The sequence below is a fragment of the Ammospiza caudacuta genome, chromosome 5, assembly GCF_027887145.1.
Source record: "Ammospiza caudacuta isolate bAmmCau1 chromosome 5, bAmmCau1.pri, whole genome shotgun sequence".
NCBI classification, from domain to species: Eukaryota; Metazoa; Chordata; class Aves; order Passeriformes; family Passerellidae; genus Ammospiza; species Ammospiza caudacuta.
In genome coordinates, this window is record NC_080597.1 from 56,946,203 (window position 1) to 56,973,341 (window position 27,139).

The following is a 27,139-nucleotide window of genomic DNA, read 5'->3' on the forward strand; positions in this document are numbered from 1 at the left end:
TAGTTGAAATGTGGAAATTGTTTCCTGTTTTCCACAGTAGCATTATAGATCATTGAATGAATTCACTTTTCTGAAAAAACAGTGAGTCAAACTCTACACAAAATTGCTGAATTTACATAATGTCCTAGAGTTAAACAAACAAAACAATATAACGTCCCTGTTCACACTTGTGATTTTTCTCAATATACTACCCAAAAAAGCAAAATTCCTTCATTACCAAGCTAATAAATAAATAAATAATGGAAGTTTACATATTGGAGTAAATTTTTCCTTACTAGAGAAATTAACTCAATTTATTAAAAAAATCCACTGATTTTCTTTAAAAGAGAATTTTTACCACTGGTAGATTTTACTTGCAATAACCTGTCTTAAAAATATGACACAAGGGATGCACAGTTCAGCAAATTTATATGCTACAGAAGAAAGCTTTCTACTTTCATAATAGATTGTCTCAGTAAAAGCACTGAATTTCAGTGCTTCATAGTGCTACACAGAACTTCAAAGTGAACCTACCTTTTTTTAATATATTTAATTATTATTACGAGGTATTCGCATTTAAGCTTAACATCATGTGAGGAAGCACCTGCCATGGACAGCTACCTATGCTGGTAACCCCCCAGAATTTGTGTTACAAAAACAAGGAGACATAACTCATGTTTAATTTAAATGAAAATAGAGAGTGATGATCTGCATGCATCTTATACACTTCTTATACTCTTTCAGCTAAATCCTTATTGTTCTTTAAAAATACAACGGCTACAACTTGATAACAAGTTCTTTATTTCATTTCATAAAAAATTCCACAACTATCTGGTAATCAGTAGAAGGTTGCACTCCCTGCATGGAGAATGCTGAATGTCAAGCTATCTAGGTCCTTTAGTTTGAAATAGGAATCTCTTGCAGCTCTGTAAAAGTTACTGAAAATCTAAAATCCACTATGATAGTCCAGGTTCCTTCTTCAGGTTACAACTTCTCCTTCATAATGCCACAACATTTCCACTCTTTTCACAGAAATCTCTGTTATGCTGGCTATGCATGAGCAGAAAGCCAGCATTTCTCCACAATGTGTTCAGATAGATAAAAAAAACCACAAAAACCCCACACCCCACAGCTTCACATACAAACTCATTTCTCAGTCATCCTAAGAAAACAAAAATTGCTAAAAAAGCTTTCCAGATTAGTAGTTATTGATATTGTAGAACCAACAAGTTGCTTAGTATTTACTGATTAAAAATTTATTGTAGTTCTACTGAGGACTTCAGCAGTTCCTGACAAATATCCTTGTATAAATTGTTAAGGTGGAAAGCATCTATCTAATTACACATCCCCCTCTGGGCAATCACATATTTATTCTTCAATAACATTTAGTGGAAAACCCTCTACCCTGAACCAATAACTTCTCCCTTCCAAGAGATAAAAAAGGTTTTGGGCAATGTTGTTAGCAGTCAGGGACTCTAATTAAAGATTGCCTTCTGTTTCTTTTATTTCAATACACACAAAAAAGACAGATTACTGTAGCAAATTATTCTCTCTTCAAAACTAAATGAAACATTTAATACTGTTTTCAAGAATTACTGAGGCCATTCAATACACAAGTGTCTGCACTAACACCCAACAGCTGACCCAGCTAACTTACCATTTATATTTCAACAAGACAGGAAAAAATAATATACATGTGCACACAGTCCTATGTGTGTATATATATGCACATAAAAACATATGCTCCAGAAGGCTAAAATAAAATCTCTGAAGAATCATACTGTTTTACTAGAGCTTGTTATTTCTAACATAATAGTGATACACTTTAGAGATACAATTTGGTAACTACCAGAAGCATCTGTCTAAACAGATGTTTCAATGCCATCATTTGAAATCTCTAGATCAAAGTAATTGTCTTAAGATTTCTATTAACTATTTATTATTATTATTAATACCTTCAGATATTTTTTAATCTTTTATTTATCTTCTATATTTTAAGATAATAAAGAGTGATTATTAAAAAAAAAATGCATATAAACCACAGTGAACAGAAGGGAAAACAGTATTCTAATCCCTAGGGGTCTAGAAATGAAATTGCTGTCTTTACCTCTGCAACAGTTTTTATTCTGTTCTGCAAAACTTATATAAATCCTCAACATTTTGATTCATAAAAGAACCCCAAAATGGAACACAATACTTTGAAGGAAAAACTACTGCAGATATAACTGAGTCTGCTTCCTCACAAAAGGACACCACAACATTCTGTGATGGGTTTGCTTTGCACTGTAAAGTCAGTTTGCTATTACTTGCTAAAAATTGACTGTTGCAATTCAAGTCAACCAAATGGTATCATTGAAATTAGAGCTCATTTTTCAGCTACATAATTTAAACAAACTCTTGGTTGTTTGATGAACTTGGCTCAAGATCAAAAAACAATTGAAAACAAAAATAAAACTCCATGCTTCAAAAATTCTTTAATAATCTGATTTGATTCTCAATCTGCATTTTGGGCATGTAGAACTGTTGACCTGGAAGTGGTCAAGCTTCTTAGAAGTGTCTTTTCCAAAACTGTCATCCTTTATTAATTTTGATTCTAAGAAATATTTCGTAATAATAAAATAGTTACAATCTAAATAAATGTCTAAGTAGGATAAAATGAGATTTTAACTGAACATGTGACATAAAAACACACTGCATGTATCTATGATAGAATGCTAGATGAAGGTTTCCCCAGAAAAATAGGACATTAATTCTATGACATTGTTAACCAGCAGCAAGGATTCTTCATTCTTCCCTGCTTTATGGAAAATACTGACCAGTATCTACACAAAAAAGAAGGGTTGGGGAAGCAGTAGGTGTCACTTTGTAATGTCCTAAAACTTTCATGGTCAAGCATATAATCTCTGTAATTGGACACTGCAGAGGTCTTTTTTCTTCTATTTACTTCTCTTTTAAATCTCAAGGTTAAGTACATGAGATATCCTTAAGATTAAGAGAGGGATAGAAGAGAATATCATCTTTGTTAAAAATTTAAAATATCTTAAACTATTGGGGAAGGAAAGTTAGAATATAGTTCTGAACACTTCCAGCAGATCTTCTATCAGACAAAATCCCATTTTTCTCTTATATGAAGCAAGACCCAAAGCACTTTCTTGGACAATTTTAAAAACTCATGAAGTTCTTATATACTGAGGTGTCAAACTATATGCCCTGAGCAAAAGCGTGCTTAGCTAAAACAACTTTCTGTGTAATAAATTATTTATGAACATACTGAAAACTCATTTAATTGATCAGTGTTTTAACACTCAATCCAATAATGGCAATGAAAATGATGAACTTTAATTATAGATTACATAAATCAACAAGACTAAATTAGGTACCTGTCCAGTGGTATCCACCTTCAGTGGGAACACAGTGGAAAATCTCAGCCCTAGGCCTTCATGTGTGTAAGAAGGAGCAGCATCATATACCTCAGGGCATATTTAGTGAATAAAGACCCATGTGGATAAAGCAGAGTGGCCCCACTTTCCATGCTTCCAGGGGGCATCAGCTTGAAGCTACATGATTCTGTTATTACAGTGTCAGACAGAGAACGTATTGGTGCAGGATTGGCTCAGATCTAAAGCAACTACAGACTTTTCTGACAAGAGCCACTTCATGCTTCATGTTCTGACAATGCAGAACAATCACTGACCATTTTGTACCCTCTCAAGCAAACATACATCACTCTGGATTGTGCAAAAAATTAAAAACCAACATTGAAATATTTGATGCGTTAGTGAATATTTTTACTCAAAAGCCAAGACTAATTAGAACTGCATTAGAGATTTTCATTATAGAGTAGTAAGTGAATTTACAACTATCTTCATAAATAAGAAATATCAGATTATGCCCCTGTTCTCCAGTGATACTGTTGGGTTTATTTTAATAATGTCAACTGAAAATATACAGGGAAGACATATCAGGAAGTTATTTATGACATTTTGGAAAGGACTAGTTGCTAAACAAATATTTATTTTCCCTATTAAATTTCTAATAATGAAATGGAAGTGATTAACTTGACAAGTAACTCAGCTGAAAAAAATCTCTCCTAGCTGCTTCAGAGACACGCTGCTTCGTAAGTTGGTGCAATTAACTTCACATTTTTACATATCTGGAAAGAATGGCTGCCCTAATGATTTCCAGCAATCAGTGCTTGTCTAATAAAGATGTTCCAAGTCCTCAATTCCCTGAAGTCTTGTTAAAGTAGCTGGACAAATAATAAATCCCCTTTAAGAATTTTCTTCATTTGCTATCTCCACCAGTCTGCCTGAACTGGCTGATATCTCTTATCTATTTGTTTTTTTGTATTAGCTGGTCAAAGCTATGGTCAAAGGATCATGTGAATTTGTTTTTCTAGTTGATTTTGAAAAAACATAGTAAGAACAGTTCTGGCTGGAGGACATTTCAAATCTCTTGAATATTGTACATACCAGTTCCTTTGCTAATATATGGAGGCTTGAAAAATTTCACAACTCCATACAAGTTCACTACAGTTCCATCTTTGAGATGATTCAGGGGAGTATACACATATTTTGGAGCAACAGACTGAAAAGGCATGATACAATAAGGGAACAGAAGAAAAAATTAGTCAAACATTCACACAGAATTTTGTCTTTTAACATCATTAATCCTCAGACATATTTATTTAATCTTAAAAAAAGAAATAGAGATTATCTATTTCTTTGTATCTTATTCACTTGAGACTCAGAAAGGACTTCTCTTTCTGTGATTGCACCTCTCTTACAATAAGCCAATCAGTTAATTGAAGTGAGTTTCAACACATGAACCAGGTGAGTAAAAGCCATTACAATAAAGAATAATGAAAGACAATTTTTTACTGCTTCATTTTGACATGTCCATCCAGAGGACTTTTTAAAGCACATTTATAAATAGCTTTGTACTTCTGCTTGGCAGTATCGCTGCACAGAATCCGTGTCTTGGGCTGGTGGTGGGGGGCAGGGGTTACCTCTCACAGCCACTGTGCACATCTCCTGATTAAAATTCCACAGCTGCTGGAGGATTAAAGAAATTAAGGGCTAATTTCTACAGTTTAAGGACTATTCTCTCATCTTAAGGTTGCTGATTAGACTCTTTTAAAGAATAAGAGTTCTCTCAAACTGATTGAAAACTTAGGTTTTCAAGTACTATACTGAAAAAATGAAACTGTAAATAAATTTGAAAACAAACTCTAGCACCACTGGTACTGAATCTTTAACATCATGATAAAGAACACTAAAATTTCATAAACTGGTTCCTCTGCTTTTAAAATACTATTTCTTGTAGAATTTAAGTCAGACACATAAGGGCTTGTTCCAAACAGAAATCAAAATAAATGTTAAAACCAGTATTGGAAGTCTGATTTTAAATCAAAGGAAGTTTTGTATTTCATTTTTTCTTTTTACAACACAAGCATACAATCTTGCTTAGACCAACAATTACCTCTCTAATTCCAATTTCCTAAACCAACATGAAATCCATTTGGAGATTGAGATGGGAACTGTACTACAAGGATAGAAAATGTACTACTTCTTTCACATTTTATTTTGTGTTCCAGGTATACTATTCGTAAAAGTAAAAGCTAAATGACTGCTGGGATAAGCATATGGAAATAAATTAAACTGGAACAAAAATGAATTCCACGCCTTCCTATTAACATGTAGTTAATTTCATGTGATTTAAAACTATCCCAAATACAAACTCACCACAGATGCAGTTTCTGAAGCAGCACTTGTTCCTGGTTTAGTGTAGATCTGTGGAGAAAAAATAACAAACTTCCTGACTACAAAATTGAAGGTACTGAAAATATAACAACATTTGATAACTTTAAAGCAAATACAACACTATACAGAAATACAAACCAGCCCTACGGACATTTTTGCCATATCTGAATCTAGTAAAATTTTAGCTACAGAAGAAAAGAAAGCAGTATTTGCTGCACTCACACTCATACAAAAGGTATGTATGAGTGTGAGTGCAGTAAATACCATGTATTCATTAATTCAAAAAAATACACACATTTTCTAAAGTCACCCAGTTGAATATGTTAGGTCACATTAAGAGAGTAGCATTTGAAAGCTGGAGGCCACAAATTTAGAACTACACTTGCTTAACATAGACCTTAAATGGGTTTAAGGTTTTGCACATAAAGATGTATGTACATGTCAATGCTTGGAGCACATCTATTCTCAGTGACTTGTTACTTCCTCTGGGGGAAAAAGCTCACCAGAATGGGATAAATTTTACTTAAAGATAGTTCCTAAGCTTTTTGAGCCTTATTTATAAGCCAGACTTACCTTCAATGTAATGTCTTTTAAAGAACTAATCGTGGAGATTTGATGAAAAGCGAACACTCCCCACTCTCTGTGAGGAACACAGGGCTCAGCCACCACCCCAGAGCCACAGCCCAGCCTGGCTGCTGGTCACAGAGCCCCTGTCACAGCTGTGTCCTGCCTCAGCACTGCCCACTCCTGCCAGGGATCTGCTTCTGCTCCCCACCTCAGCTGCACTCCTGAAGCTGATTTTACTTTTAAACAGCCAAGTGAAAAGTTATGACTGGGGAAGTGAAGCCCACACAAAGTCTGCTCATTTGTATCAATGTTAAGCATCCAATATGTGTGTCACCAAACCAAGTGCCACAAGCTCCATTCTGTGGTCAGTGATGAGATAAACATTTCAGCACAACCCAGGCATTCACGGAGCTGCAGTGTCTTCGGGACTAGACTGTATGTAATAAGGTCTTGCCAATACTCAATTGAAGGCCTGGAGTAGTTTCTAAAATATAGACACTTTTAGCTTACATGCACCTATTCAGACTCAGGGCAGTTTTGCTATCCATGATCTTCAATGAAAAATATTCTTTCTACCTATATATCATCATCATCAACAGATAATGAATGTCATGAAACAGTCTGCACTAGCATTTTAAACAATCTTGTTTCTCACTGAGCTGTGTGGCAAGTTTTAGTTACCTATAGAGGTCAATTGCAGAACAGAAGTGCCTTTCTGAAATTTAAAAAAAAAATTTTTTTCTTAAATTTAGGATTTAATTAGACGATAACTGTACAGATAAAACTAAACAGAATTGATGTAATAGTACAAAAGAACAAATATTTTACTCAGGACAAAAGAGTACAATTCTCTGTATAAAATTTAGATTATAGCAGTCCATATGTTTGAAAGGCAACAACTAATGATGCGAGTTAAAACAGCACAAACTCACAGACCAGAGAAAACTAAAAATTTTAGACCTGAAATCACTCTTGCACCCTCTACCTTGTCAGCATTATTGAAATGTGTTATGCAAAACAGTAGTTTAAACAGCCCTAGGAATGTATCTAAAGTCAACCATAGTCAAATTCTTCCACTCAACAAGAAGAAATTTATCTGGAAAATAATTTGGTTAGGGCTATTATAAAATTACATGTGCACACACACACACAGAGGAAACATGTCTTGTTTCCTGATGAACATGGTAAATAATCTGTACCATTTAAGTTTCACATAGATTTTATTGGTTTTTTTCCTATTATAAAGCAAAATAAATGCATTTTGGAAATTGAAAAAAAAGAAAAAAAAAAAGTTGGACAACACGTACATAAATGGTTGATCCAGCTTCTTCAGACACTTCCAGGTGACAATCATTTCTATCATCCTCTCTGTCTGTAAGCAATTTTATCACCTTGAATCCTGCAGCTATGAAGGTTTCCTATGGGGACAGAGCAATAACAGAAAATTATAGAGATTCTAACACATGCTCTATTTTAAGACTATATCATGTGAAATTTCACCCTAAAGTCTCAAGACATTGAAGAAACAAAAATCCTGAACAAATTTTAAAATCTTTGAGTTTCCCAATTTAGTTCTTCTCCCCATGGAATTTATATTTACAACAAATGCCAGGAAGCTTTTCATTTTAATTCTGCTGAAATTTTCACACTCATGACGTTACTGTAACACAGTGCTATTTTTGACACAGCCTAGGGAGGAAGGTTCACACTGAATAAAGCAAAAGAATCATTCTTCTTTAAATACAATAAGGACTGACTGCTTTCTGTTTAGCTTAACTAAAGTAAAAAGAAATCACATGTCAGACCAGCAGTGATAAAATATTTTTTCTCAGAGCTTCTTTCCCAATGAATTACAGCTGTACATTTAAGAAACTCTCCTATAGACTCTGTTTTGGCTGGACCAACAGCTTCCTTAAGGGTTAAATAGGTAGGTCAATCAACAGGTAAGTTTCTGGTAGCAAAAGAGATCTTAAAAACATCTCTGGCATCACTCCTGAGATTCTGGCACAGAAAGAAATTATAACTCTATTTTCACTTTGGTACAAAGTTCCTCAGACACCACAAAAAGAACAAGAAAAAGAGGATTTAAAGGGTACATTATTCAAGTCCCAGCAGCAGCTCATGTTTTTAGCAGCAACCTCACCAAATCAAAAAGAAAAAAAAAAGTAACAATTAAAAAGGAGGAGAAGATAGAGAATACATTAAATATCTTTAGGTAACCAGAGGTGATTTAAAAAGCTATCTGATACAATGTAAAGCTCCTTTATAGTCAGCTCCCTTGCTATCAGAACTGCTTAGCAGGGCTGTGCCAATGTGCTCCATTCCAATAAACATGTTAGACTTGGAACTCTTTCTATTCAAGCTTCTACCAAATGCACTTCTATAAACTTTTACTGAATAATTTTTCTTCATGTATTTATTTGATTACAACAAATAAAAGCGTTTTCTGATTGAAGTTGACAGTTTGAGCAAATATTGCACTATGACAGCACTTTTTTTGCTATTTCAGCAATCTGACAATGCTATGCTAAATGATTTAAGATCCAAAACCTTAATGTTTTGTGCAAGAAAAAGAAAGGCCTCTAGATTAAGTGACAGTGATATATGTAGTTATTAAAACATTGGGGAAAAATTTCTGCAGAAAACATAAATTTAATCAGACAGTTTAATTCACAATGAAACTACTTAGATGATTTTCAGGTAGTGTCACAATGCACACTTTGACTAAAAAAGCAATATATAAACCTAGAAGTAAGCCATACTCAAAGCTAAATTAAAACATGTCAAAACAATTAGAACACTCAGTATTCTCTGCACTTCTAACACGCTGTCCTACTAACACATATGAAAGTTGTCTCATTCTTTCCAAATACAGAAATATACAAATATAAACTTCAGCAAACTCCATTACTTTTGCCAAAATCAGGTGTTAATATGTGTCTTTCCTTTCACTGTTTGGTGGTGCTACTCAGAACGTCCCTTCAACAGTAAAATCACCCTTTATGTAAAAAGCTATGTCTTATACATTATTTCCATTTCAGCATTTTATTAGAATGTAGACTGCACAAGATTCTGGGATATGGCTGCTGAGACAGGACTGGAGATCTGTACAGGTAGCTCTTGTCTTGCTCTTGCTGTGTCAGAATGAATTTCAGAATTACAGAGACTCAGCCTTTTAACAAGCTGATAAGAAGTAAAATTTTCTTGAGTAGTATTAGGCAATTAGTGATTACTGTCATGTAATATATATGCCATATCAAGCACCACATTAGAAAAAAACAAAAACAAACCTCCTCTCACACTGTGAAAGGACTGTGCAATTTCCATGAGAAAAAGACAGCACTAACCTCAAAATCTAGTTCTACAGGCAGAAAGAACAGACACCTTCTCAGATTTTTTTACAAATTCACTGTCAACTTTGACAGGTTGTGACTTGCAGTTTCTAAACATGATAAAAAAAAATCCTAATATTTGTATGCTGCTTTGAAATTTAATGCTATATTAGTTTTTGAAATAGATCGTTTCCATTTAATATTTAGCTAAGAAGATCTTGTAATTGCCTTGGGAATCAAAGCTATTTACTTAAATTGGTGGATTTTGATGTCAACAGAAGTATATTGCATAAATAAATTATGAGATTCAAACAACATTTTTAAATGGCAAAAAGAAATTCTATTTCCCTCAAAGTGTGAAATACAGGAAATACAGTATTTTTCCTGATGGTTATTCTGTTACAGATCAAGAAGACTGTCAGGAGACAACATGGTCACTCACATTTTTTAGAAATCGCCAGCTGCTCCCCCTGGCTACTTTAGCTAAAGTTCTTACAGCATTAAACTTTAGGAAGATATTATATGGAAATTAAAAAATACTAAAATCTGAAATGGTATGCAGCAAATAAACACTACCTTATGCACCTTACTGAAGCAATTCTTTAATGGCTAAAAACTGGAGTTTTTTTCCAAACTCTGCTAGCTTCTGAAATCATAGTTTCTTTATATTCATATTCTTCCAAAATTAAAATCTAATTTGAGACACGAGGGAAGCACCATGATGGTTCAGTTCACTGGGGAAGAACAAACTGAAGTTCTAGCACACCTTGGCTGTCTAAGGGTTGTTGCCTGTGGGTTGTAGCTTCTTATTCAGCTGTTTAGTAATGATCTTTTTATCTTATAATTGCTGCTCAGTGCCCTGTTCAACATCTGTATTTTTATCAGGACAAAACTAATTTGTTCATTGAATTTAAAAAGATTCTGCAGCTTACATATTTAGCAAATTAGTTCAGGAACTTTACACCCTGGCTTCCCCATCAAAATTGAAAATTACATGGAATTGAGAAATCTGTATAAAGACTGATTTGCCCAGAGAAGTTGTGGATGCCCCATCACTGGAGGTGTTCAAAGTAAGCTGGGATGGGGCTTTGGAGCAATCTAATCAGGTGAAATATGTCCCTGCCCATATCTCCCTCCCTACGACAGGAGGGTTTTAACTGGCTGATCTTTAAAGGTGCCTTCCAGCCCAAACTATTCTATGATTTAGTGTGAATTCATACCACAAATGAAAAAGCACTAACATGAGCTTGTAATATTTCACATTCTAATTTTAATTTCACATTTGTCGAATACTGAAATGTCAGTAAACTGATAGGCAGTCTTATAAAAAGACGGAGGTAATTTTTTTTATCTTCTTTTCCTTCTTTAGTGGTAAACAAACTCACAGGCTGACCTGTCTAAGTCTTTTACCTGGAGCTAATCAAACTAAACTATTATCTCTGACAAAGCAAGACACCAGCACCAAGTCAATTAAAAAAAACCCTGTATGCACAGTTTTGAATTTATTTTTTAAAATATTTTAGTGTAACTGCCTTTTAAATGAATTTAATTATAAAATATATCTTATCAAATGGAAGAACATTCAAAATATGAATATAAAACAGTGTCTTCTCTATTATCCATATTCATGATCCTTTGCTTGCTAGGTAAACAGCACTGATAAAAATAATTTCTTTTTTTCAATATTAGCGTGAGAAAGAATTTCCATAAGCAAGTATCATAGATTTGAAGGGACTGAACAGACTATTTCTAATTTTTAGGGATAGCTAGACCAAGACAAGACAAGAAGTTGACATACATCTGTGAAAAACAATTCCTAAACCAGGAACTTATATCTATATATGTTTTGGTGTTTTTTTACCCCATGGCGTATAAGTTTTGCACAATCCTCTGCCATTTTTCCATAAATGAAAACATTGATGCTGCTGATCTGGGAACACAAGTTATCCGAATCTGGAGGGAAAAAAAGCAAAAGTGATTCCAATCACTATACCTTCTCCAAAACATAACAGCAGTGGAAAGAGGTTTACAAAACAACTTGATCTACAGTCTAAAATTTTTCAATTAATGTACAAACAGGAAATGTGCTAACTGCAGGTATATTGCTCAGTATATTCTTCATAAGAGGATTAAAATGAGTCTGTTGTACACCAGTGTACAATTAAACAGAAATGAAAAAGATTTCCACTTGGATAATTCAATGTATAGTCTTAGATTAACAACAGACCCTACTGTAGAATCTGTTATAAACTGAAGATATTCTAGGTCATAGAAATATTAATTAATAGCCTTCCAGGAAGACTGCAGCAGAAATAATGTTATTTTTTTTTAGAGTTTTCTACTTTTTACTGTTTCAATGATTTAGATGTGCAAACTTATGTTTCTATGGAGAATGTGCATGAACTCTCCTCTCCTGAACAGTCACCGAAATCAGCAAGACTCGGGGAGGTTAAGCATCCCTTTGAGAAACCTGGAGCCAGCAGGGAGATTGACTGAGGCCCCAACAATTCCATTCACCTCTGCCAACACCAGGCACAGGCAGCAGCACCAGGCAGGGGCTGCACACCCCAGGCTGGCTGCTCAGGAGTCAGGAGGCTCAGAGGGAGCACATGATGATTCCCAGCCACTGTAAGGAATAAGCTGAGAATGAAATGAAAGGGAATGGAAAGTTCCTTGAATCCAACAGACCCCTGACAAATGACCTCCTCCACCCTCCTGACTGGAGGGGATGACAAACTCAAGACTTAAAAGGAACATACTAATTTTTGATATCATTTCATATCATGATGAACAATTCAGGTCTCTCAAAGTGCTAATCTAGTTACTGGTATTTAAATACTTGAGTAGTCAGGTGAAATTTCCTTTTCTTAAATGCTTAAATTAAAATGGAATGAAACACAAATATTTTGCTGCTGTTCAAAATACTGACCTATATTGAAGGTACAAAGTATATGCTATTTATATTATGTGGTAACTATTATGTGTGCAATTTTCTTGGTCCTTTTTATGATAAGCAGTTTGAAAATACACCATTAAAGCTATACATATAGCTAATACATTCCCAGGACAGTCTTTTAAAAAGTTATGCAACAAGAAGTCTACTTCTTGTAGAGAATATAAAGATATATAGATATATAAAGATATATAAAGACTGCATTGGTTCTATTAACATACCTGGCCTAAGTTTATCTTAAACTTTCTTCTTAAGAAAATGAACAGTTTTAGAGATTATTTTAAATCTAACATTCTACTGAACACAAAAGCAGGAACTACTGATGTAGTACCATAAATTTAAAATGTGTACTTAAATGTAGTACCTTGAACAACAATCTTGAAAAAGTCTGTTCCATCTCTGAGTTTTGTTAATGGGTAGGAAAGAGTAACTATTCCCTACAAAGCAAAAAAAAAAAAAATAAGATGTTGTGAACTAAGATCCTATGCCACTAAGTTACTGCAATACTGATAACAGCTGAAACATCTGTAAGATAAAAAAGGCAGAATTTATGGAACAAGCATAAATTGCCATTAACATTCTTACCAAAAAACTAAAAACCAACTGCTATAAACACTGATCAAAAACAACATTCTAGAAATACAACAAAGCAAGTATTACATGTCAATACTATTTAGATGCCACTGACTAGATGATAAACTTAAACAATAAAACAGTAGCTGTGGAACTATACATGTAACTTTTATTAGTTACAAAAACAGCAAAAAGACTAGAGTTTTAGCACAAAAGTGGAAAGGTGTGGGATCTCAGCACCTCAGGATGGAGGTGCAGAGTGGCCGAGACCACCCTTGGGGGGCTCGGGAGTCCTGGAATGTTGCCAGAAGTGTCTGGTGGCAGGGCTTTGATCCTGCACGGGAGACGACACCTGTATGAGGACTGGGAGGAATTCACTGGGTGTATGGTGAAGGGATAAGTAATTAGAGTGTAAAACACAGGATTTAGGATTTTGGTACAGGGGGGTCTAAAGAAGTAAGATGGAGGAATTGGGGCGTGTCCTGTCCTTCTTCTTCTTCTTCTTCTTGGCCTCCATCTTCTGTGGTGATGTTGGCACTTTGGGATTGGTCATTACTAAAAGTGCACCGGTTAATAAGGGTAGAAGGTATTGGGGAAAAATGATAAATATTGTACACGTAACTTAGGGTATAAAGATAAGTGACCACCCCGGGGGCTTGCAGAGTGTGCCCATGGCTGACTTGCTGTGCAGACCTCTGTCGGGCTGAAAGAAAATCTTTTAGATAAACAATTAATAAACACTGAGACCGAGACAAGATCAGAAGTCTCTCCTCGTCCTTTGAAGCGCCGGGCTCTTCAAGGCCATCCCTGGGCCTTTCCAGAACACCTAAACAGCAGAAACAGAAAACTTACAAGCCTAAACAGCCGAGAAACCGAGCAAGTGGCATCCCTGAGCTATCTCTGGTCATAAATCAGCAGGACATAAATCAGCAAAGAGAAACACTGAAAGCGACAGAAAGGCATCTAAAGAGTTAGGGATCAAAATCTTAAGAGATACAGCAATTTCTCCAAAAATATTGGCAAAGGATTACAACATAAATATCAGAACAAAATCTCAGTCAAGATATAATAGACACATATGAAGATAAAAAACCTTCTGTGGAAAAAAATACAGCTGTGTGAAGAGCATTAGAAAGTTTTGAAACTGTCATGTCCTAATTCTTTGGCAATCATACAAATGCTCTAAAAGATCCTATGATTTAACAATTAATTCAAAACACTGTTTTTTATTGTAATGCTGGACTTATAATGAAGCAAAAATCAGCAACTTCAGTGATATTAACACCTCTTTGGGACCTACACATCTAGTTAGAAAGAGGGCATCATCAACAGTACCAAAAATGTCAGTCAAGCGTATTCTTTCACAAAATTGCAGATAAAGCACTGTAACCTTCTCAACGATAAAACCTAAAAAAAAGGAAGTTCAATAAAGAAAAATAAAATTATTGAAAACAGACTCTGCAAAATGCTTTAAAAATGACAAAAACAGCACAAAAATAGACTAAAAGGTTTTTTGTTAAAAGAAAGTATGATAATATGGATATAAATGCAACATTAAAAGGACAGTCAGGTAAATTGCAGTGATTTTACAGTACACATATTTAGTGGGAAACTTGACTTAAATGCTAGCAAATGCTTCTTAAACCAAATCAAGGTAAAATATGCAGCAGGGAATTGTTACTCCAGAGGCCTTCCAGAGTAAAATTTGTCCTACAATGTGCTACCTGAGGAGTAATCCAAATCAAATTCAACAAGATTTTACTATCTGTTTTATAAAGAAATAACATCATTCCACAAAACCTCAACATTATTTACAAATGCTGACTTCCAAAATAATTTGATAATTTCATCTCCTCAACAAAACTCATTAGTCTTCTCTGTGAAAAGCAGGAACCTACCTGTTAAAACCAAAAAGGTTTCTCACTTGTTTTCAAAATTACAGCTTTGTTTAAAATATCACTATATATATACACACATGCATATGTACACACACACACATATATACATAATTGCTCTTGCTGAGATTGTCTTGAATTATATTCACAGGTAAATAAAAGACTACAGAATTTTTCTTGTAATAAAGTCTTTGCAATGAAACAGTCATCTCAGGAACACTCAACATTTACATACGTACCTTTTTCTTAGTAAGAAATTTCCATTGCATCAGCACACTATTTAAAAGTGAAACTTATTAATGTGATAGTGGCTGCTTTTTAACCATCTTTATTTTTTATTTTTCCTTTTACATCCCAGTATCTTCCAAAGAGTTTTCAAATTCTGGGACCACATTCTTTGCTATAATGTTTTGGCCCCTCCACTTCCCTTTGTATCCCTAACACCTGCCCTTTAGTAGGTGTTAGTACAGTTCTGTTCCCCAGCTATGACCCATTTCCTCATACTGCCCCACTTCCTTCTCCCCATGCCTGAAATTCTTGAGCTCCAAACTTCCAAAAAACCCACCTTAGTAAAACTTGCCCAAATTGGCTCTTCTCTCACAAATTCTGCACTGCTTATTGAGCTCAGAGGCATACTTTTTCCAAAAGGGTTTTTCCAAAACCCTTGACATTCCATAAGCCACTAGACAGACTCTCAAACCCACCCCGTACAATTCTTCTGCTGTATGTGTCTCCTTCCTTATAATGCCTCGCTCCCTCAGTTTGGTTCTATAGCTGATTTGGCAGCTGATTTTAAGGTTTGGTTCAGATTTGCCACAGCAAAACACAGAGAATTATGAGCTAACAGGAGAAGGCATCATGTTTAGTTAACAGACTGAGGAGGTACAAACATTGCTTGTGCCGTTTTTCCACAAATTTGAAACTTGCAGTTTACAAAGAGGTATCAGGAAGATAGAAAAGCAGAAGGATTAAAGGACTGAGGCACGCAAGTCAGACAGAAGCATCCTAAATGTTTTTTGTGGCTTTTACCAGAACACAGTTCATAAAAATCCTCTTCTGCCCTTCCCTCCTTGTCAAAGCAGGACCTGATCCCTATTTTGGCAGGTCTGGAGTGACAGTGTGCCACCACTAAGATAACCTAACATCAGTGCATTCTAAGGTTCACTTCAAGCTCAGCCTGCAGAACTGGATTTTCCTTCATATTTAATGGTGCATTAGCACCAGCTTTATCAGCTCTCCAGTTGTGCTGTTTATGCCAAGCTGTTTTAGCCACCTACTAATCCATGTCAGCAGCAGCATGAAGTTCTCTTAACATAAGGCAGAAGTCTGAGAAAGACATTCTACACACTTTCCCTTTCAGAATCAACTACAGCACTGCATATATGCTTTAAATCATAGTCTGGTAGTAATTGCCCTGCTCTCCAAATGGAAACATATATTTTGGCAGAAACATTTTCTAATTTATAATGCATTTTTGTTTCCTTCACCACTTTCTTCCAAACAATAATCCCTGTTCTTCCATGTCAGGGCTGCTTGCAGACACAGTTCTTCAAAGCAGGAAGGTCTATGTATTGTGCAGGTGAACAGGGGCAGGAAACTACCCCCTGAGGAATAAACCCTGTTTGCTAGCAGCAGTGGCTATTGACATTTCCATTTGTTCCTTTACAGGACCTGAGGGAGGCTGAATCATTCTCAATCAAATCACCTCCTACACCACTCAACTGCTGCCTGCTTCCAAACAGGGCAGTTCTGCTCCTTCACTACACCGGAGTGCACCACTCCTGGCATCAATCTGACACCACAATGATCCAGTGCACAGTGACAGCAGCAGAAAATTATCCTCTCTCCAGCAATATGGATGGTCTTCTGCCAGTTTCCTTCTCATAAACGGACTCAATCACAGGGTCACATAAGCACTAGATTTGGAGCTGAGAATATACAGCTGTGGTAGTAAAAATGTTTCTTTCGGATACAGAAAAACAGATCAGTTCAGCTCATATTTTTAAAATGTTTGTGCCATTTTTTGAAGGATTCAAGACAACTTATGTTTTCCACAGAACCAAATTTCCTTAATTTCCCACCCACTTTTTTAATTAATAGATTGAAAGAAAACCTGGGTTAATGCCTGATACATAAACATCAGAGGCATCTAAAATGATTCTCAGAGCCACAGACAAAAAAAAAGTTAAACAGGATAGAAAAAGACCACACTCAAAAATTGATGCTGCATTTTACAGAGAATACTTGCTTTAGGCATGAAAAAAAGTTATTTCTACATTTCATTAGTATAGCAGGATTGTACTTCCAATCTGAAATACATTTGGGATTACTGTCAAATATAAGTGCACACTTGGTAATGATAAAAAAGACTAATTGTGTTTTGATGCTGGTAGTTGCTACAAACAACACTTTTCATAAAACTGGATATTGCATAATTTCATACAAAAGGAGAACTACTTTAGAAAGCTTTTTAGTTACTCTGAAATCTGATCTTTAACAGGATTGGGGTGCTTATTACTATTTCTTTTAAACAAAATACCACTTAACCTCCCCCAATCCCTCCATTTGCAGCAAAAACATTCTGCATATTAATGTATTTTTAAATTGGTCCACAGCTTATAAACTCTGAAAAGAGAAACTCCTACAAAATTTTAGTCTGATAACATAAGAGAAAGGGACAGGACTGTGAATCAATGAAGGTAGTAGCAACATGCAATGAAGTTCCAGAAGGTCATAATTTTTCACTGCTTAAAGATATGCACCAGATGAACACAAGGACACACAGCTGCAGAAAGTCACCAAGTGAGAGGGAATACCAAAGCACCTTGCTAATGTAACAGGAGCTATTTCAAAGCAAGGCAAAGTTTTTTTTACTGGTGAGTTTACCTGAATGTATTTGTTGGTATAATCACACCCTTCTTGCAAATGTTTTAAATTCTCCTTGTGCAAATGGCTTGGTAGTGGAGTCTCAGATTGTCCTTCAATGATCTTCAGCAATTGAACAGGCATAGCTGCTTTATCTAAACAAAAACAATGAAAAGAGTCCTGAAGCTCCTCATTTTGTTCAAATTAAGAGTTACTAGAAGTTGCATCTTATTCAGAAGGGGAACATTTACCTGATTCATAACAAGAGAGTTTAATTATGTAAAACTAAATTTTCAGAGGGATTAGCCTCATTTCTTAGTACCATACACAGCAAGAAGAAAGTAAGATTTCCTTGGCAATAGACAACCATCCAAATTACTCAATTTTTCAAACATTCCAAAACACCATAAATGGCAATAAAATATTATTTTACATACAAAGAAATAGAAATACATATAAATGCAAAGGGTAATGTAAACAGTGTTAATATTTTATGTACAGGTATAATATTTTATGTACAGAAATACAGATAAAAATCATGCAAAGACTTTGAATGACTCCTTCCCCAGCACAAGGTCATGGACAAACAGCCCATATTCAGTTTTTTCCCCCTATAAGAAAGTTTCACTGCAAGAAATTAAAACATTTTTCATTTTAACTTAAAATGAACAACAGATCTGCTTATGTACAGATTAAAAAAAAAATCATCAATGAATCAAGTAAAGAAAAAATAATAAAGATAATAAGAATGGTATCTAAAATGCTAAGCATGGAAGGGACTTGGAACAAGGTAAGAAATGTATGACTGTGTCATCTCTGGTCTGCCCTCACTGTAACAAAAGTCAGTGACATAAATTACTAGTGACAGTGCTATAATGCTGAGAATGGGGAGAGGAAGAGTAGTTTATTGCAATGAAGTTACACATAAGAAAAATAGCAAAAAGTGATCTAGCAATAAGTAGCTATTGCTGTATTTTCTTATTACATTGTCATCTCATTTCTTCTGGGGGTATCTTTGTCTTTTCGGTATAATTTTTATTTCAAGTATCTAAAAAAAGCTGCAACCTTATTAATCCTCTGTTTGCAGTAAGTTTCATTAAACTAAGCAAAAAACAATTTCTGTTGTCTGAAAATCGAGATTGCAGTATTATAGCCACAGCCCTAATTTCCAACAGTTTTAGCAATTTTTATACGACAGTAAAGAACAGGAAAGAGAGTATTTCCTGCAGTTTTGAATGGACACAAAAACTGGGTAATCTAACCAGTAAAAGCTTAAACTACATTTCAATTACAGTTCAAAAGAGCTTTTGCAGTGCTATGCAGACTGAATTCTTACAAAATATTCAGTTATAATTAAATGGAACTGGGAAACCATTGCAAAATTAAAAGACCAGTGTATCATAAGTTACAAACATAAGTCAAGATATACAGGTGCAGAGAGCAAAATTATATACATTCTTTTAAAAAGTACCTTATTCTTCAGAAAAATGAAAAACGCACCTTATTGTTACTCCAGTACCCAAAGATATCAGCCCTCACTAGTAACTTCTGACTATTTCTTTTGTTGTGAGCGACCCTTCTTTCTCCTTCCCCATTTACAGCAAACTCCCCACTGCTGTTATTCTTGTCTAACAGATATAAGCAAGAAGTAAGAGTCACTCATGACATGTCAATAAAATACTTTGGTTTGAGGGTGTCTCAGTTGTAATGGCACATATAGGGTGACTAGCTTTTGTTTTTTCCTAGTTTCCAATTGACATGAGGAGCAAGGAGGCAGAAATGAAGCATTATGAACTGACCACAATCCCTATTCTCTGTCCCCTGCACTGCTCAGGGGTAGAAACAGGTAGAGAAATTGGAGTGGAGCTAAGCTCAGAAAATGGGAGAGGTGGGTAAAGATCTTTAGATTTGTTCTTATTTGTCATTATCCTACTTTGGTTTGATGACTGGTAAGTTAAATTACTTTGTTTGAGTCTCTTTGTTTGAGTGATCTCCCTGTCTCAACCTGCAAATTTTTAGTTGTATTTTTTCCTCCCGGTCCTCCTGAGGGGAATGATAAGAGCAGCTTTGGCAGGTGTCTGGCTTCCAGCCAGGGTCAACCTGTGACAGCACAGAGCTGGGAGGCACAGCACCAGACAGGTTTCAATTTCTGCTTGAGCTGAAGCAGAAGTAAAATCCTGTTACAATGGTGCAGATGCTGTTCCTGCTTTGACTAGTGAGGTATTAGAAGTTAGAACTTCTGTAAGATGTTACTAAATGAAGCTAAAAACAATGCCTTTATCTGTATGTTTTCAAACACACACCACGACAGCATTGTCATTAGCTTACCAGGATTTCAAGTCTCAAGTGAAATGAGCAACTGGAAGATTTACACAGCTTTTCAGTTCAAAGTATCTACTTCCCACTTTATTCTAGCAGACTGAGAAGCTGATCTATTCCACCTACAAAGAGCCAACTTCAAAGTTAATCAGCAATATTGATCTTCACCCAGCAACAGTATAATGAGCCAGGGAGATATACAACATAACAGACTAACCATTTTTTTATCCTGCTTCTCTCTGTTACCACTTGAGCAATTAAAAATAGATTTTTCTGTTGTTTTTTTTTTGCCATGAAGATGTCTTAACAACGCACAGCATTGTAAATAACATTCCAGTAGAAAACAAGTGGAATGTTTTTACAGCTCCTGAACTCCTATATACATAAAACTAAGGTCATGTGTTCTAACTGCTAATCTCTGAAGCTTTCAGATTCTTGTTCCCAGCAATTAAGAAGCAAAGATATGAGTATCCAGTTCTAAGAGTTATGAAAGTAAATCTTCCAAAACAAACTGATAGAGTGTTGGCTTTCAAAATCCACATGAAGATATTGTTAGTGCTGTCCTTGGTGTTCCCCGCTCTTCTGGAGAGCAACTCAGTGCAAGTAAGTCTGTCAAATACCTTTGCTGCTCTCAAAAGCCTGACAGGAATAATTCCAACTTGAGCCTAAAAAGCCTGCAAATGGTGTAAACAGAGCTGTACATAAGAATGGATATTGAAAACATCCCCCAGAAAAACCAACAAAGACTGCAAGAAAGGCAGACAGCAGCATGTGACACTCCTTGAAGAGGAGTGAGACACAGCACATACACAGAGCAGAGAGAAGACTGTGAACTACAAATACCTTTTGCCTTCCAGTAATTAAAGTGACAAAAATTTGGAGAGTGAGCAAGCAAAGACCTTCACAACTTTAACAAAGAATTATATGAAAGGATGTAGACTGTTTAAAGTAGACTATATACTGCATAGAGGATGTAACTCACAATTTAACACCCCAGAGAGAATGCAATATGCACCACTCAAGTGAAATGTAACACTGAGAACAGCTATGGTCTTAACTCTTATGTGCTGCTCTGCCCTATCTTGACATTCTGCTTACTAACTAGAAAGTTTAGTCCTTTCTCTACTACCAAGAAATACTTCAGTCATACATAAAAATTACTTGAATAATGTCATTTTGTGAAACAGAAGAGAATAAAACATATGACTGTGTGGACTTCTGAAGGAAATCTCACCAAAGTCTGATGAAGAATGAAGGAATAGCCAAGAGCATCAGCATCTTATTGATGTGGTCAGTCACAGTGGTAGATACCTGAAGCCCCTGTAAACACAAATACTAGTCAGTGCAATATTCAGGCTAATTGTCCAAAGTTAAAATGATTATGAAGACATGCTTCATTACAAAAGCACACACCTGTGTAGACCAGCCATACATTCCTACTATATTTTACACAACACTTTGTCATAAAAATGAACATTTGTGGCTTGAACAGAATAGGCAGTACAGAACTACCACAAACCCAATGTGCCATCACCAGACAAAGCTTTTGTCATACAGCAGTCTTAATGAAATCACCAAGACCATCAGCGAACAAAGTGTGTAGTCTGTCTACAATTTTTTCAAAACTCTGATTTTATATTAGATCCTTGAGAATTCTCAAGAGGTGAAAACATCATGTCATTAACTAAGAGAAGGAGAAATCAAGTCAGTAGCATGACACATCCTATTTCCTTAGCTGCAAAGCTTCAGCTTGCTCTTACTGAAGTGCACTTATTTTTTATGGGAAGTATGTCCTTGGCTGTTCTTACTCTCAAGAACAAGGTGATACTTAGTTTCCTTAGAATACAACTAGGTTTCTTAAGCAAACAAAAGCTCCTTTATTTCAGATTAAAATTTACTTATCTGACATTGTGCAAAAGAGACTACAATCAAACATTACCTGCGGGAAGTGATTCTTACACAGCCATTATTATCTCAACAGTACTTCAGCTCTAGAAAGCAGCACTGAATCCACTGCAAAGGGAGGAGAGCGCTACTCTGCAGATCCCACACTCCACGCCATATGAAGCAATCGCTTCAGAAAGTCAATGCACCAGCTACAAGCAGAGAGACCTTCAGAACCAAGCCCACCAACACAATTATCAACAGTGTTTACTCAGTGCCTGGAAAGAAACTTCCAAAGCCGCGGAGCACTGTGCGGGGACTGCGTTCCCGGAGCAGAGCCGGTGTGCAGGGCAGCTGCGGGCCGGAGGGAAGCAAAGCCGGGCCCGCAAACCCGCTGGTGTCCGTGTGCCGCCAACCCTGTTTGTCCCAGCCCTTATCGCAGGCCCTGTCCCGGTCCTTGCTCCTGTCCCTGTCCCGGTCCCGGTCCCTATCCCGCCTCGCCGCCTCCTGCGCCACTTCCGCCCTCCCCGCGCTCCGGCCGCGCATCGCGCATGCCCAGGCGGCGCGCGCACGCGCAGCGGTGGCGCCGGGCACACCCGTCCTGAGGGGACGGGGACCGGGGGGACAGGAACAGGGCTGGGAATGGGAACAGGGGCGGGCTTGCACCCACTGATGGTCTTCTGTTTTCTCTTTTAGTTTTGTTTTTTTCATTTCATGTGTGTAAAAGATCTGTTTAGCAATTAAAACACTCCGGTGAAGTGAAATCGTGGAAAGCTTATACATCATAGGTGAATTAAATTAAAATCATTTGGGATCATCAATTTGCACTGCAAATTAATTTAAATGGTTACTTGACCTTCTCCTCTTGACTTCTCTCCTTTTTTTGCTGTTTCTTTTTCCAGTTACTTTTTAATGAAATTTACTATTAGATTCTTTCTATAAAGTAATTTTAAACCTGGAAGAATTGGAAGTTCTTATGACCTGTCCTGTATGTAATCAAAAGAGGAACAAAAAGTGCAGAATTTTGATAAAAGAATACTCCAGTTTTACGTGCCAACAAAACAATTGGGTATCACAGAAATCTAGCCTGAAGCCTGTTTTTCTTTAATTTTTCATACTGTTTTTGAACGGTAGTCCTATCCCTATCCAGAAGGATGGCACGGATGAGGGAACAGCGCTGACGGCAAAGCGCGACTGTCCGGGGCCGGGCTGTCCTTGGCCGGGCTATCCAGGGCCGGGCTGTCCGGAGCCGGGCTGTCCCTCTGTCCCGGTGTCCCCGTGTCCCGGCTGTCCGCAGCCGGGCTATCCTTGGCCTGGCTGTCCGGGGCCGGGCTGTCCCGGTCTCCCTGTGGCCCGGCTGTCCAAGGCCGGGCTATCCGGGGCCGGGCTGTCCGGAGCCGGGCTGTCCCTCTGTCCCGGTGTCCCCGTGTCCCGGCTGTCCGGAGCCGGGCTATCCTTGGCCGGGTTGTCCGGGGCCGGGCTGTCCCCGTGTCCCCGGGCCTCTGTAGCCCCTCTGTCGCTGGCCGAGGGCTGTCTACAGATCACAAACGGGACAGGACTGCTAGGAACTTGCCTTGAGCTGTTCTATTTTCCAGCACCAGTCTCATTACATGGTTATGACAATGGGAAGATGCCATCAGCTCACATCCCAGGCAGTAGACCGAGAACTTAATGTTACAACTTACTTTAACAGTTTTTTGCCCAATCACACAAGGCAAAAGCATATTGACAGTAGTTCTATCCAACCACTATAAGCGCACGTACCTTCAATTAAAACAATGGTTCCTTATTTCAAATACAATACCTGCTTGTAAGCCTTAAAACACAGTGCACAGAGCTCCGTTATTAAGCTTAAAACTTTCTAATATCTCAATATATATGATATATGTATATATATGATAGATATATGATATATGATATATATAGATCATATGATATATGATATATATAAAATATATATCATACATCTATATATATAAAAATATACTTTTCTGCAGCTTAGAGAGTTATTCTAGACAAGCATTAATACACAGACCATTGTTCTATTTGTCCTTACTTTTCTACATTTTACATAATTTTTCTGCTGACCTATCTCATGGCTATGGCTTAGCTCCTATCACAGTTCTGCTGTCTCTGAGGCCTGCCTTTTGCAGCTTTCCCAAAACCCTCTGATTTTAAGGATTCCCACACCCCTCCTGCAGGAGCTGTGCCAGCCCCCCAGCCGCTCCCCATTCTCTGCCTTGGGGAAGTGCCAGTTCCAAGCCCCTGGGAACGGGAGGTTCGGGCTAGCCTGTATAACCTGGATGCCATGGACGTGCTCATGTGAACTTAAAGCTGCCACTTGCAGAATGTTAAAAAAGAAAAAAAAAAAAAAACGGGAGATAAGAACACCCTGCTGGTTGCTGGTGTCTGTTGTTTAAACGGCTTTGGAAAGCAGCATTCATCACTGACAGCGACACGGCTCCCTGAGGTTTGCGGGCATTTGGATGCTGCAAGTTGACACATGCCAAGATCCCAGTGACACATGCCAAGATCCCATTTGCAGTGCTTGCCAATTCAAAGTTACAGCAATCGTGGCTCAGCATTGCAACAGTGACGCTTCTTCCTTTAGAGACTTCAGCTTTCTGTCTCTGGTACCTCAGAGATACCTCTGCTGCCAGTCTATGCTCTCACTCTTTCCCATCTCTGCAGTCCTGAATATCTGGGACAGCTTTCTTTTTCTTGTTTCTCATCACTTAGTGATTTTAAAAAAGTCCCACTGGAAACTATTTTCTCCTTTCTCTACCTTCAAATCATTTCCTTCACAACCCTTCTCCTATTTTTGGAACTCTTTTAGTTATGTCTCTGGAGTGTTTTGTAGTTACACTTAGAATTCAAATCCAATTCAAAAAATGGAACTTGGATCAATCCATGTTCAGGCAGCCTCTGGAGGGACATCTATGCTTTGTACTCATTTTCACCATTGAGAACCTTTTCTAAAACAGGCTTCTTTTCTTTGATCATCCCAGTTCTCAATAAATTTTAATCCTGTACCTTCCATTGGGTATTGATGTACCATGCTTGATTATGAACAAAAATATTATTAAGACCTTGTTATACGGGCATGATAAAAGCAGCCCACAGTGAGAGCTAAGTCAGAGCTGGGAATTTAAGCGCAGCTGGCTGCATGGAGGACTAATGATCTCCTATTTGAAGAGCCAACCACAACAGATAGGCTGAGAAGATTAGTGTGGCTTGCCCACATCCTTTGTTTCCATCAAAAGATTTTGAGAGATCAAACTTATCTTTAGGCTATTAGGTTCTGTCAAGCGAGCATTTCTGGTGGAATATTGTCTGTCTTCTTTTATGACCTCTATTTTTAAATCTACATCTTGAAAACAACAGTTTTCAATATAGAAAACAATAAGAAAAATTCAACAGCCAAAACCAAGTTGATCAAGTGGTAAAGGATGCATTCAGGAATTAAACATTTTTAGAGCCTTGTGTCATTCAGTAAAAAATTGGATAATTTGAAAGAATATGGTGAGGAAATTGTGCTCTAAGACACTGATGAATTTTGCTTTTCTTTTAGATTTCTTTTTCTCATGTCTGTAAAAGATCTTTTTAGCAATTAAAATTATGGTGAAGTGAAATCATGGAAAGCTTATACATTATCGGTGAAATGAATGAAAATCATTTGGAAACATCAAATTACACTCCAGAGTAATTTAAATGGTTACTTGATCTTCTGGTTTTACTTCTCTCCTCTTTTGCTACTTCTATTTCCAGTTACTTTTTCTAAATTTACTATTTAATTAATTCTGTAAGTAATCTTAAACTTCTTTTATGTCCTGTATACAATAAAAAGAGAAAAACTGAGAAAAAGCTGTATATAAGCAAAAAATTTAGTTTGATAAAAGAATACCTTAGTTTTATGAGTCAACAAAACAATTGGGTCTGCCAAAAACTTAGCCAGAAGTCTGATCTTCTTTAATTTTAACCTTGCTTTTTGTGGTACCTTCTTCTTCTTCAGTTAGTAGTTTTAATTCAGGAAATTTTATGAATTACATCAGAAGGTGATTTTTAATGTTCCAGTAAGTGTGTGTATTCTCATACTACTTGCAGTAATCTTGAAATGTTCTGCAATTTATATGTATCATTATAAAAAGTAGTACCTCAGCAGATGAAAAAAACCAAAGCCATGATTCTGATCCTAATGTTGGTTTGCTTTGTGGCTTTTAATAAGCCCCTTACTCTACAAAACCAATGTCCAAAATAAATAAGAGGGTGGCGTTATTTGGAGTGGGATCCACATGGAAGTTACACATGCTCTTAACCAGTTTAGGTATCCTTGGAAATCCCCAAATGCAACTGAAGTTCTGATCTCACTGAAAATAATAAAAGCTTTCCATTCATTTGAGGGAAACCAAGAGGTCCCCTGTGCATCAAAATTGCCTGTAACATAAGACATTAAATCAAAGCTTTCAGGAATAGGAGCCTTATACATTAAATCAATACCTAGTCACAGGTGCTTCTGAAGACTGTTCTCTTAATAAGGCAAGAACTAGATAAGGATTTTGGAAACTAGACTTGAGTTCATGGGTTAAAAAAAAACCAAAAAACCAAACCAAACCAAAACAAAACAAAAAACCCAAAAAAAAACCAAAAAAAACCCCAAAAAACCAAACCACCCAACCCCAAAACCCCTAAAAACCAATAAAAAACCCCCAAAACTGGGCAAGTTTTTCAGTTAAGTCTTTTCAAACACATATTGCAGTGTCAGTCAGGTCCTTAAGCAGTATTGAAAATTCTATCTCTTCAATCTTATTTTCCTCAGATATCTTGTTAAACAGTTGCAAAAGAATTGTTCTATAAGAACACAGGCTATTTTCATTAGCAGCTGCCTGGGTACAATATTTTCCAAGCTCATCATGAGACATTTCACAGCCTAAATGCAGCCCTTTCTAGTCCTTTAACTTTGCTTTGCTTTGATGATAGCGCTTGATTTTTACTTTAACTTTTATGGATACT

The 27,139-nt window shown here is 36.6% G+C and overlaps 1 protein-coding gene across 2 annotated transcripts in view; it reads right to left on the minus strand.

Moving 5' to 3' along the window:
* Positions 1-22,586, minus strand: part of POT1 (protection of telomeres 1) — a 61,021-nt gene extending 38,435 nt beyond the window's left edge. The window contains exons 1-8 of one of the 2 annotated variants that reach the window (XM_058805158.1): positions 22,185-22,586; positions 21,480-21,565; positions 17,948-18,081; positions 12,958-13,030; positions 11,502-11,593; positions 7,616-7,726; positions 5,724-5,771; positions 4,452-4,566 (exon numbers count right to left, since the gene is read on the minus strand). In XM_058805158.1, the coding sequence (XP_058661141.1) occupies positions 4,452-4,566; positions 5,724-5,771; positions 7,616-7,726; positions 11,502-11,593; positions 12,958-13,030; positions 17,948-18,070 (562 nt within the window). In that variant the 5' untranslated portion in view covers positions 18,071-18,081; positions 21,480-21,565; positions 22,185-22,586. The remainder of the gene's footprint in view (positions 1-4,451; positions 4,567-5,723; positions 5,772-7,615; positions 7,727-11,501; positions 11,594-12,957; positions 13,031-17,947; positions 18,082-21,479; positions 21,566-22,184) is intronic. The other variant, XM_058805159.1, reaches the window with a different exon arrangement.
* Between the last annotated feature and the right edge of the window lie 4,553 nt (positions 22,587-27,139).